Here is a 14,088-nt window from a genome sequence, read left to right as displayed (position 1 = left end):
TCCATTACATAGACGTGAATCATGTCACATTCGTTCTGGGCTAATTTTTTAAAAATGACATGAACGCTTACACAACTGTCCAGATCACCCTTAATTCACCTTACATTTTGGCATTGCCTAACAGACTTCACAATATGAATCTACGAAGGCTATTTGTGCTGGAACTGCAGATGCTGAGTGCAGACAAGAATAAAGGCAGTGATGAATGCTCACGCTGCACTGAAAGATACCGGGCTTCTTGTGGTTGTAGCAAACTTGATGTGGTCTGGGAGTCTCACTTACTGATCACATGAGTTGCTGATTTCAAGATAAAAAAAAAAGGGGGGGGGGGGGGGGGGCAGAATTGGGTTTACAGCCTCGAATCTGCTCTCGAAATCGGCGAAAACACACTCTGGTCCATGTTCTAGTTATTACTCATCACATTATTTGGCAGGCTGTTTTTCCCTCAGATGGGCTCCGGTCGCTGGGACATAATTTTATGTAATTTTCCACTAGTGCAGTGAAACATGTTCAGTCTTCTAAACAATGTCCCTTTCAACAGATGCATTTTATGGCTCTTTGAACAAGTTGTAGGGTAAGATTATAAAGGCATCTTGGGACATATACTCTGATGAACATTAGTAAGCCTGCTGCATTTAATTGTGGACGCATTCAAACACATTCAGCATGTTTTGTTTATAAATTGCAGCTGGGATAGTGATTGCTCTTTTTTGTATACAGCTGAGATCCCATCTGCATTCTTTTAAACATAACTTTTATTAGGATAACACCCTCAATCCAAAGAGATTTTTAAGGTGTTCCACAAAAAATAAGGGATTCAAGTCCCACCGACACAAGTGTCCACTGAAGCTGCTTTGGACCATTAAAAGCAATTCTAATTCTCAAGAATGAGAATTATTACATCATGTAGTTTTTATCAAATACACCAATCACCACTTTATTTTTTGGTGTTGTGGTGGTGATAGTGGTGATGCTGAAGGTTTAAAACACCCTGCTCTTTCCAAACAAACCTAGGAGAGCTTTTTGAAAACATACTGTTCTTGCAGCAGATAATTATTTTCCAGGACAATTAATGGCCCATATACAAGCTGTGTTGCGTAACTGGTACAAAGTAGCAAACATTTTATTCAGGTCAGGGTCACAGTGACCACAGAGCAAGCAGAGACATCATGGAATATAATTTATAGCTTTATGTGATGCACTCACAGATTTAGGACTGCATGCACATAAAGTTGGAAAACCAACAAATGTCATCCACAGAGATCGTGACAGAGACAACAGGGCTCACCATGACAGTGGCCATTTTGACTGTATGTGCTGGGTGTCACATGTAATCTCTTGAAGAAGAAAAAAGAGGATGGGGGGCTAAGTCAACAGCATACAACTAAGGCTAGGTATGGATGGATGCAAGTTGGTGCTAATAATTAAAAAAAATATTATGTACTTGTTAGCACTAATTGAATTTGCAGATAATTGAGAGATAATTGACTTGACTGGACAAGTTCAGCGACTTCAATAAGTTGAGGGGACATCTAGCAGACAGTTTGCAGTGTTACCATCTACCCTGTTAATGAGTCTTTGCAACCCCCTAAAATGAAACATTTAGTTCTTAAAGGTACAGTGTGTAAAATCTCACTGCTTGATGCCAGGAGATCAAGTGCATCATCACGCTGCCCACGGTAGGCCAAACAACTCTGGCCTCCGTTCATCTGTAGTGAGTGTAGGCTGTCAGCCCGCTGTTAACTTCAGCTGGAGTCCATGTTCATTTACTCTGCAGGAGGCTCTGAAAAAGGAGCCGACGAGTCATTAAAGCTCACTTCTGTCTAATGTCAGCAATACTGAGGTGAGTTGTTGAGAACATCCTGTTTTTTGTTTTTTTGCTTTTAGGTGGCATTAGTAAAACTTTCTTTGAAGTGCAAATCGAATATTTTATTCTCTGGAATAAGCAGTTGTGACAAGATCGGGAATAAATGACATGTTTATTCTCATTTTTGTGTTGCACTGGCTATAGAGGAATTGACCCATCTTCAGATCTACCCAAAAGTGGCAACTTCAGGAACTCTGGTTTTTGTCATAATTGACTTTGCTCAGTTTTTTCCTCTGGGTTGCCACCTGAATGACATGTTTGATAAGAGCCTCCCTTCTTGATATATATCCATCCATTCTCTGCTATAGGGCTAACAAGCATGTCTTTGGACTGTGGGAGCCAGAAGTCAGAGTACCTGGACAGAACCCATGCAAATTCCACAGAGAAAGGCCAACACCGGCTAGTGGATTGTAATCCAGGGTGTTTTTGCACCATGTGAGGTGATGATGCCAACCACTGTGCCATTTACTACCACAGCTCAAAGTAAATACTAAGTGCACGATTTCTATAAAGACTACTGCAGGTTTTGCTGTAAAGACGTGATCACATGACAGTGAATTCACTAAGGCTACATTGTCAAACTTGGAGCAGAGCCACAACAAACTGTTCTTACAGTCTGAGCAGTGCTTTTCGTGCCAGGTTCCATCACCTTTCTTTGTAAGCTGGTAAAGTGCGTCGTAACTTTCCTCTCTTCTTTTAGCAAGAATTTTCTTTATCATTTTATTCACATTAATTAGGCCTTTAATTTACATAAATGTTTGCAAATAGTCTAAAATGTCTCAATTTCTTCACTGTAACACAACAGAAGAAACGACATTCTCTAAAAGCAATCATTACTGACCAATGAAATAACCCCAGTGTGACTGCAGAGTAAGACCTGAAAACTACACGAGCCAAGCCAAAGCTGCAGTGGAATCTGGGTCAGAGCTAGTTAACAGATTTGTCTTTCAGCCACGCTCATCCATCTACAAAGGAAAAAATACAGCGTGGCAGTCTGGAACCGGGTTGCTGCAGCACTGGAAAAGTACAGGGCCCTTCAAAGGGCACACGACCGACATTGACATCAAAGTACCGTGTAACAGTGGGACATTATTTTGCACAGTCACACTGATATAACCTCAGATAGCACCCCGAAACTGTGTCAGGAGACTTTAACGTCAGCCTCTTTTCACTGCAGAAACACTGGAGCATGGCCACTGTTTCCATTTTAACATCCAGAAACTCAACATTCCCATTTGAACATAAAAGAAGGAACATCATGTTGTTCATTCAGTCTTGTTTTATATTCCAAGTTGCTCTGTGCTTTTTTTATCAGCAAAATTTAAAGAGACCTCGAGTTACTTGCAGGAATCATGCGCCAAATACACCCAGACCGTGAAAAATGAAAATCACGATCCCCAGGAAAGACACGTTTATTCTGTAGAAATATTTTAGAGATTCATACAATAAGAGAAGAGCAGAATATGTATTTTGTATTAGTATTAGTTAGGCAGACTTAAAAAAAAAAATACTACATTTCTGCCTAGAAACCATAATCTGAGATGAGGAGGCACTTTGACTGTTCAGTCCATTATTATGAAGAATAATACACCAATCTGCTCTACTCTTCAAACATTTCTAGACATATTACACTGAAAGATTTCATTAGCAGGGAAGATTACAGAAAAATTGGACAAGAACTGAATTAGTATCACAAAGTAGGGAGGTACCTGTCTCTACTACGTTGGACTAACAGTATCGCTGCAGGCAGGGACTAAATTAGAGAAATAATTATCTCTCCATCTATGTCGTTCTCCAGTTAGATTGGCCTGTCTGCTTACTAATCCCAGTGTTTGGTCAGTGAGGTCACTAAAAGGAAGAGTGTTTTAGTCCAGTGATGAGAATTTTTAACATTTATCTGAAACCAGGCTTGCGGTTGAATTCCTCGTGGTTTATCTCTGTTCTCTTTCCAGCATCTCGTCTACAGCTTGGCTTTGCCCGGCTGCAGCTGCAGGTTTTGTAGCTTCATAGCCAGACCCATGTTTCCTGTGATCTTCAGCTTGCCCTGGAAAAATGCCTGTGAATCAGAGCGAGAGCGAGAGTGTAATACACTGTAATATAAAAGCATCAGATGGTTGGGAATCAGAAGCATGGTTCATTCAGTGTAGGAGAGAAATACATGCTGCTGGCTTTAAAGAGTTACCATGAGAGATTAACTCAACCCGAGAAAAAGTGGGACAACGGCAACAACAGCTTATGAAAGGTCAGGAAACTCCAGAGCACACAGGCGTATGAAGGAGAAATGAATATTTGTGATGTGAGAAGGTAAAAATCAGGCGAGTGATGTAAAAACGTGACCATTTTAGAGATAAATATTTTCTCAAGGAAATAAAAATAAGTCATTCATGTAAGTTTACAGCAGAAATGGGGAAACTGAGGGTTTTTTATTTGTTCAAAAAAAACCAAAAAACAGTGCAGGTATCCAAATAACTGGGGATCTAATCTGTGGAAAACACACTGCTGGAGCCTGCATTGCTATCCTTTTGTGATCAATAGAAAACGTATTAAATTATTAAAGCTGTGCAACACTCCTTTTGGTAATCTGTAGGAATGCATCTCTCCCTCTCTGTCCCTCTAATCTTCCTTTTCTCAGGCCTTGTTGTGGCTTCTCTGCTATCTGTTATCCAAAGCAGGGTTAGAATCATGTACTTGTGGGCACGTTGGTTTTTTCACATGCTGAGGCCGTGCACAGCTCTGTGGCCGTGCTGGAGAGGCCACAGCTAACAAGACATCCAGCAACTCAAATGACTGAGAACATGCAGAGCTTTGGTCCAGCTGGTCTTGGTCTTTTTTTCCAGTTAATTTTTTCGAAGGTGTGAGACAATCTCCAGGACAACAATGTTTATCAAAACAGCAAACTCCTCATTCACAGTTCCACAGCTGAAATTAAGCTCATCTATGAACAAACGGACTTTTTCCAAGACTGGCAACAGCGGGTTCAACTCCTTGGAGGAAAAACTTTTTTTCTCAGTTGGCAGCTCAGCAGAAATGTCCGTTCCAGGTGGCTAATAGCTGTTTACTTTAAGTCAGGCTGAAAAACATATAAAATGAATGTTGTAAAAATGTTTTTTGGAAAGCTGTGGGAAACTCACACTAGACATCCTAAGTATTTGTGGGTAATGTAGGACCTTGCCAGCCAACTGGAGAACTCATGGCAGAGGGACATAAGTGGATACATAAACATGGTAACACCATGTCAGACTTATCAACTAACGCCTATACAGAAATCTAAAAGAGTATATGATAGTGCCTTTCCTTCTCACACAAATCATTCAATATGTTTCTAAATCAGTTATTAGTAAGTGTTACACTTTTATTAGCCAAAAATGAGACTTGAGAAAAACAAATACTGCATGCTTGTACAAAATTAAATAAAATAGTACCGGAAATGTCTTTAGTTTAAGGTTTTTTGACTGAAATGGCTCAAGATCGCTGTCAGCTAGTCAACTGGCACATTTAAGGAGACTAAGATGTTTTTGTTTGGTTGGGTTTTTTTGGTACTTTATGGAAAGAAAAGAGTTCACTGAATCAACTTCAGCTGCAGTATCAACAGACCGAAGGGAAAATGGTAAATGGACAGCACTTATAGCACTTCACAGTTTAGCCTCCAGGCCGTACCAACACTGAATACTCACAGTTTGTGGGTTCATTTTCCCAGTCATCAAGGCCAACAAGTCTGCGTCTGACATAGAAATGGTGCAATCGGCTTCCTTATCTGCAGGGCAGAGACACAGAAACCGAGCTAAGTTTAAAAAAACATGTTACAGCTCAGAGGTTTTTGCTCACTGACTGAAAAGAATGGGAGCAGTTTAACCCTCAAGAGACAGAGATATTTTAACACCGAAAATGGGACCGAGGGGTCATTCGTGAATCCATTATATTGGATACAAGAAGACTGGAAGACTTTAAATCATGCTCACACAGCCGCTCAGCTTTCTCACCAGTATCATTGTGAACGCAGCCTTTGCCGTTTTTCACGTCCACAAACCAAGTTGCCTCCTTTCCACTTGGGCCGTCCTTTACTTTGAAGGCAAACACTCCACCAATCTTTTTCACAAACTGCTCCCCATCCTGTACAAAGACATTTCACATACCTTAAACCAAAAAGTTTCCACTACACGTGACTGAAGGAAAAATATATCAAAAATATTTCACAAGTTTTGCAAATTCAGTGCAGTAACAAAATGTTCCACATAAAGTTGTCAGTTTTTAAAAGAACATGTTTTACTGCCTACATTCACTCATCTTATGCTCAGCCTGACAAGCCATGTGTTATTTTCTTTAGAGTTTCAGGTAATGGCAGAAAAACTACTGAAAATATTCAGATAGTGAAGGGAAAAAAAAAAAAAAAACCAGTGGAAAATCTGCCCAACTCCAGTTCAGGATTTGGTAACTGTAGGTGCAGCCAAGAGAGTGGGCTACATTTACATTTGAGCTAAATGTGCACAGGAACTGAAAATCTATAAAATGATAAAGACTATGAGGCTTTATTTGAAATTAAACATTTTGAATATTTATACAATTTTGAAACAGATCAGGGGTGTCGAACTCCAGGCTCGAGGGCCGGTGTCCTGCAGGTTTTAGATGTGTCCTTGATCCAACACAGCTGATTTAAATGGCTAAATGACCTCCTCAACATGTCTTGAAGTTCTCCAGAGGCCTGAAAATGAACTAATCATTTGATTCAGGTGTGTTAACCCAGGGTGAGATCTAAAACATGCAGGACACCGGCCCCTAAAGCCTGGAGTTCGACACCCCTGAGTTAGATGAATCATTGTCACCAATTACCATTCAAGAAAACCATCCTTTTTTTTAATGGAGATGGATAATCCATTAAATTTAGTTCTAAAGCAAAGTTCTGATTCTACAACGCAGTGGTTCTTAACCTTGGATGAGTCCAAGCCCATTGCAACTTTTTCATAAACTCGTCATCCTGCCTGCTGTCCTGTTTGCTGCTGCCACTCTCTAAAGAGAAATCAGCTAATTTCATATATAATATCTGCTTACAGTTCATTCACAACTAAAAGCAACATAATGAGCAAAGTTAGGTATTGTAAATAAAGTATTTGATCACGAGCAGCAAACCTTTTGAGCGGATGTGTGTTTGTGTGCATGCATGTGTAAAAAAGTTGGACTTTGTAAAGTCCTATCATGTTTTTCATAAAGCATGATCCACCATGGGTGGAGCAGACACCCCAGGCACCCTTGTATGGTAGAGCTTTGTCAATTAAAATGTAGCCATAACTTAAAGGATATCCTGCTTAAATCTTTTTTTTTTACACTAAATAAGGCCATACTTTACAAAATGAGCATTAATTAAGGACACAAACTAGTAACTAAGACCATAAAATTGGTAAGGAAAGCCATTTAATGGCTATGAATCAACTGAGAAGAAAGGTTCGTTTCTCAAAAACCTCTGTTATCCAGGTTCTTTTGGCAACTAGAGGAGTTGCTGTGCCCTGCTGGCCATCAGCGGAAGAAATGTGAGGAGTGAATGCACAGGGGCACTAGGGCTGTTCGATATAACGATATATATCGGATGACGATATAAAAACGTCTATAGTTTCATTTTACGCTATCGTTTGTTTCGTGGTGTCACAAAATAAACTGTTTACGGCAATATTTTTTCATCGTTTTGATGGACACTGTAGTGGCTATATTCATTTCTTACAGTTCTCTCTGTCTCTTATATTTAATATAACCACACTACGGACAAGCGACTGTTTTTATGCCTTGTCGTTAGCAACAACGATGGTAAAACCATCGCATGTCCGCTTGTTTATTTTCCACATAAATCTTTCACAATAAAGCTCAAGATCCTGTTGAGACTTTTCAAAATAAACTGAATCACATGAAATAGTATGCAGAGTACTGACAGATGAGAAGCAAAAAAAAGAGTCGTCAGGTGCTAAAAAAATAAACCTTAGACTCAAACGTTAGAACAGGCTTTTCCCCGCAGCACGCCGTGTATTAAATACTCACAAAGAAAACGGCGGCAGTTACAACTTATATCTAAAAATATATAGTTTCACGCATCAGTTAAAACAGCGGTCCCCAACCTTTTTTGCGCCACGGACCGATTTATGCCCGACAATATTTTCACGGACCGGCCTTTAAGGTGTCGCGGATAAATACAACAAAATAAAACTAGTACCGGTACCGAAAAAAATAAGATTTATTCATAACACACATGAAAAGACCCAGGAAAGCAGAGTTAACGATAAAAACGATAACAAAATAATGCTGAAAACCGATAAAAACCCTGAAAACCATACATTTCACACCTGAGCCTCAACTCTCGCGGCCCGGTACCAAACGACTCACGGACCGGTACCGGTCCGAGGCCCGGGGGTTGAGGACCGCTGAGTTAAAACACTCGACTCCAGGTACACGACGCCTAGCTGGAAACACTTCACACAAGTCGAGCTGCCCGAGATTCACAGAATTTACAGAAAATGTTACATTTTTGTGATTTATATCGTTATCGGGACGATAGATGTCTTATATCGGGATATGAGATTTTGGTCATATCGCACAGCCCTAAGGGGCACCCTTTCATTTCTTAATTCTTATGCCCATCATTATCTTTAATTGAATTTAATTTAATTAATGCCTTTGTAGGAAATAAAATAATAGTGTCTGGCTTCTAACATCGGTCATCTAATGAACATATAAAAAATAAGACTTCGTGTGTTCTGATTAACGTAAAACTATGACAGAGATATTTGTAGCTTCGTGTGGTACCTCTCAGTTTTTGGCAGGTGATTCTCTTCTTGTTTAGCTCATAAAGAGGCTCAAATGTTAAAATAAACTATGTTTGCTAAATGTGAACGCCCAGAGGTATACACATGTAAGAGAACACAATAAAAGTGCTTTAAATGAGAAAGCATCCTGTAGAGTTTTTATCATTATCATTATCATTATTGTTGTGGAGTTTTGCTTTTAATCACTGGGTATGTTTGATAATTATTCTTCATTAGCCAACTACCTTCCTCTCGTCCTGCTTTCTTAGTGTTGATTGGCTGTGGAGGATGAATTGCACTTACATAAAGCCACAGGGAGGCTGGAGGGGCTGTCTTCACTTGTTTTTCAGTAGTTCTTTATTATTAATTAGTTGTTTCGGTAATTACCTGCTGCCCCATTTTCAGTTTTTGCTTTCAATAGAGCTGTCAGTCTCAAAGCAAACAGCTTTTCAACAATTTAAGTTTCACAGGCAATTTTCATTTTGTCATTTTTTGTCATTTCTTCCCTCATTCCTGACATTCCAACAAAAACCAAGTATTAATCATAATCCATAAACGTTTTCCCTTCTTGGCTCATGCAAAGTTTAACATTAAATCACATAAACACTTTCAATAGCCAACAGATCGTTTTCATTCCCCCCCCCCCCCCACACACAGCATTGTGTCCACATTCTGACATTTTTTTCTTTTGGGCTGTTTTTTATTGCACACACAGTTATTGCCAAAAACCCTTTTATTCAACAGCTGTTCTTGTAAATTTCCAGCTGTAACATGACAGGAAATTATCTGAAAGGTAATCTAGTTGAAGTAATGTAAACAGAGATCTTCAAGATTCCAGTTGTTGCTAAAAATAAGTCTTTCACATCATCTTTAGATGTGAAAGGGTTCTAGACTTTAGTCTTTTATAAGTGTTTTTATAGTTTTCTAGTGCATGGGCATTAGGTGACTGGCTTCAGTCTTAAAGAAGAAGCCTAAATTTGATAACTCACTCTGTGGTTTGGTTCAAGGCCTTCTTCTTTTGTTTGTTTTGGCCTCCTATAATTGTTTTTGTATTATTAAATCTGCTTTGAACTGAAGCAGCATGGTCGCATGCTCCTGCAGTATGATTAGTCTGTGAGCTACAGACTTGGGGCCTGAAAGAGCTTCCCCATTTTCTGTGTTTTGTGGCATTAAGGTGCCAAGGAAAGCAGCAATTAATCATCAAACTGATACAGCTAGCAATAAAAACATAAATGGAAATAATGCAAATAAAATATGAAAGGAAACAGCTTTTCAGATAAGCCAATGCAGTCAACATTTCTGGGGCGTAGAAGACACACGACGGGTTTTGGTGGGAAACAAAATGTAAACAGCCTTAAATCTGCCGGGTGCACCGTTTACTCAGGTGTTTGTGGAGTACACTCTGCAGCCCAACACAGGTCAGCGACAAAAGTATTACATAACCTAGTTCATCCTTAATCTGCCCAAAACTTGGATTTGAGTAGAAACAAAAAAAGAAAGAAAAACATTGAACTAATATGAAAATACAAAAGTAGAACAAATTCCCTCTGATAAGATAAAGATAAGCTCCCAAGCTAAAAACTCAAGTCTGTTTGTCTGATCAGTTTTCAGAGATATTACACTAAACTTTGCTGCCATTTCCTCATTGATGACAAATCCCACTCATTATGTAGAGAGCACTGCTGGCGAGCTTGAGATGAATCTGTATGATTGAGGTCAACTAAAGGTAACTGCTTAAAAACAGAGTTTTGATGGAAACCATTTGTCTGATTGAGTCACCATAAGCTTGATATTATTTTTTTGTGTTATAAAATGATAGTTTGGGAACGGATCCTGATGTGCCACCATAAGGCTAAAAGCCTGTGTAGCTATATGAACACAAGCCTAGGAGAACTGTAAATGCTTGGATAGGTGGATTCAAGTATTTATTAAAATCTTTTACAAAATTATTGTGTTTCGTTTTTTAAGCAAAGACCAAATCATAATACATATTATTAAAAGACCTAATGTGTTTTTTATTATACATACTTATTTATTTATTTTCACTGAAAAGGCATGGAAAATATTAATCAAAGGAGCAAAAGTCTACGAATAAAACTATGGAGCTGGAAATGCGCATATCAAGTCCCATTCATGTAGGTAACATAAATACCTCCTGCAGTTTCTTGTCAATTTCCTGGAACACAGCATGCGCCTTGAACCCCTCCAGTCCATCACTTGCGCTAGTGTCAATAGCTTGAATCCTTCAGATGATGAAGACAAATAAGAATAGGAAGGTGACGTTAGAGATAAAAAGAAAAGAATGAAAACACTGCCTAAAGTACCTAAAGTAACTTAAACTTGTAACTCTTCAGTAGTTTGGACACTACTATCGCATACTAAAACTGACAAACATTTTCCACCTGGGCACATGTATTCTGAGTTGAGCTTTTTAACCCGCTGCTTAAAGATTCGCTTTTCCACCGAGCAACCGTGGATTTCCAACCACCGTTTGCTCTTCCTACCGTATGAAGTGTAACTAGTCAGTGTTCCAGCGATGCTTGGTTGGATCATTTGTTTACATTTGGGTGGCAAATCACCAGCTGCTAGTGTTGTTGCCCCAACTTGTAAAACATATTTGTTAGTTCCACATTTAGCAGGAACAGTTATCTTGCATACTTTGCATAGCACTGTTGTTGGTTGGAGGTTGTTCAGGTAACTCCATTTCTGACTCTAACTGTCAGAAACGTATGGGCTTGTCTCACTGTTGTGAGCGATAGGGGCATTAAACATGTGGCACCCCAATAACAATAACATTCCAATGTAACACTTTTATATATCACGTAAAATTTTACACTGGTATTATCACAGATGATATGATACGACACAGCCCTACTTGAAAACACCACTGTGTATTTAATTGTGCAGCTATTTTGAAGCCCTGATGTAAAAATAACTGAGACACACAAAACTCCAGGACATAAAGAATAGTCAATAAACACCGTGTCACAGGTTGGCAACTTTAAACACAACGATAGAGCTTTATCAATGGCTCATTAATGCCATGGTACATGTTTACTAAAACACTGATTAAACAGTTCAGTGTTCACTCTGCGACAAATTTTTGTTCAGGACTTGTTGATCGCAGGGTACCTTCCTCATAGTTCCTCATGGTTTATTCTATCCATCATTATCAGCAAAATTCCCCATTGATGTGCCCTCAAGATGCTGCCTGTTTCCTTCACTCTCCAACATAGGTCGAGAGTGCCAACGTCTGCCTGCCACATAGCACCAACTAGGGCTGGGCCATATCATACCATTCACGGTAATACCGGTATAATGTTGGGCAACGATAAGAAAATGAAATATCGCGATAGAATATGGGTAAAACGCGCATGCACAGTGCCTTTTGTTTTCATACCTACATGGTGGAAAAAGCATGGCGGCGACGGAGAATGAGAAGGGCGAAAGCGGATCGTTGAATGAAACAGATGAACCAGAATTGGTTTGTAAAAATGCTGCAACTTCAGTGGTGTGGAACTGGTTTAGCTTTCGTCTGTCAGATACACAACAAAGCACTATTTTGGTAGAGCATGCTAGCGAATTTTTGGTATCTGGTATTTTGTTGCCTCTGGAGGCATTTTGTAAGATGGATTTTCAAGCATGCCTTATAAATAAATTATCACATTTTTATACAAATCTAATGTAGGAGTGTCAAACTCACTTTAATTAATGGCCAGTGTGCAGCCTAATTTAATAGATAATAATGTAGTTTTATTTTTTATGCAAGGAAAGACAAGTACATCCTAAAAACTCTCCCGTTGTGAACCATCCATTTACAAAAACAAATAATGAACAACCTGAGATACCTAAAAATTACCTACAGGACCAGAGCCCAGAGCCAGGGCCGCATATGTGACACCTCTGTCTAACCTGTTAGTCAGGATTCAGGCAGCAACTCCACATGACATCCAGCTTGACATTTACACAAAGAACAAGCAGGGATGCCACCGTGTGATGACCCTCAAACAGCTCCTCAGCAGCTGAGATATTTAACATGCCAACCGGAATCTTGTATGAAAAAACCAAAAGAGCTAGCGTTGTTGCAATATTTGACATTTAACCTGTTTTTCAGCTAACCAGGACAGCAAACGGTGAGCTCAGAAACGTGCCGTAGTTAAACAGTGCAAGCTGTGCTTTTCTCACCTCGGTCTCTGTAATTCGGGCATTTTGCTGTGAGTGTAGGTGAACAAACAGCTCCTCGGTATGTGTGGAAGCAGCAGAAGGAGTGATGTTGCTTGCACTTCACCTGCTATTAGCTTAACGGCTGCACTTCCTCGTTTCTTGCACTTTCCCGGATATTCAGACTCGACCTGTCGATGTCAGATAAACCAGATTAGCTGACTGTCCTATGGATTCACTTAGTAACATCTAGTTTACATGTGCTTGTTCAGATAATTTTCTTAAACAGATCCGTAGGGTTAAATTACAGAGATTTTTTTTTTTACAATTAGTAACCTGATCCACTAAATTTATTCATACCAGCTATTTAAATATAACCGTATATAAAAGCAGGCGTTAATAATCAGTAATTCAGGCTCTGTACCTTTGTATGACCAGATACAGGGACCCACAGAAAATAAGATTATTTAAAGATAAAATACATTTAGTGTAAAAAAAAAATAGGTTGACAATTATTTTCATACTGAAAGAAACGCCAGAGCACAAGAGTTTACACATTTATGTTCAAATGAATGTTTTGCAAAGTGATTAAGTGCGTATTATTTATACTCTGTTGTCTTTACTGTCTTTGTTTTACTGAAGTTTTATTGAATCTGTTTTATCCTTTTGCATTGTTGCTTGATTTGGTAATATGATTCTGAAAAACAAGAGTTTGTTAGGACTTCTGGCAAAAATTGCCAGCAAAATCTCAGGTGATTGGCAAGACAGGCTTTTGACTTTTTATAACAAGCATGTACTGAGGGAGGTTCCTTCTATTATTCATTGTTTGAACTACCCACTCCGCAGTGAGTTTGACTCTTTGCCCTCTGGCTGTCATTTTAGAGTAGGGATATCAGTAGGACCAAAAGACTCCAGGTTTCTTTTATTCGTACTGCAACCTGTCTTCTTAATGGCAAATAGCCATTTTGTGGCTTTTTACTGTTGTTGCTTTTATTCTCATTTTATTGTTTTTATTTTTATTTATTGGGACTTTATTTTATTGTTGTGCACTCACTGGGTATGTGTCTGTCGTCCTTGTTGCCCCTGCTGCTAAACTAATTTTCTTTTGTGGGACATATACTGAAAGTACATACATAAACGTGTTGTGTGTAATCATATACATAATTACAGATTCATTAATGTCAATTAATGTTTCTGCTGAAGCTCTTTTATGTCATTATTATCTTCTTAGTTTAACCTGTTAGCCTGTTATTATTGGTGATGAAACATTTGCATTAA

At 39.0% G+C, this 14,088-nt stretch overlaps 1 protein-coding gene across 1 annotated transcript; it reads right to left on the bottom strand.

The window, feature by feature from the left end:
- Window positions 1-3,263: 3,263 nt before the first annotated feature.
- scp2b (sterol carrier protein 2b) lies at window positions 3,264-13,003 on the bottom strand. Its single transcript, XM_085449170.1, has 5 exons — window positions 12,835-13,003; window positions 10,802-10,892; window positions 5,848-5,977; window positions 5,542-5,621; window positions 3,264-3,923 (listed from the first exon to the last, which is right to left on the bottom strand). The coding sequence occupies exons 1-5, from the start codon at window positions 12,855-12,857 to the stop codon at window positions 3,828-3,830; spliced, it is 420 nt and encodes a 139-aa protein (XP_085305296.1). The 5' UTR covers window positions 12,858-13,003; the 3' UTR covers window positions 3,264-3,827.
- Window positions 13,004-14,088: the final 1,085 nt, after the last annotated feature.

This window comes from Copadichromis virginalis, linkage group LG23, assembly GCF_057382275.1.
Source record: "Copadichromis virginalis isolate Kocher_CV1m ecotype Utaka linkage group LG23, C_Virginalis_male_GT1.1, whole genome shotgun sequence".
Taxonomy (NCBI): domain Eukaryota; kingdom Metazoa; phylum Chordata; class Actinopteri; order Cichliformes; family Cichlidae; genus Copadichromis; species Copadichromis virginalis.
Note: the sequence above shows the minus strand (reverse complement) of the source record. Positions and strands in the feature narration are given on the sequence as shown.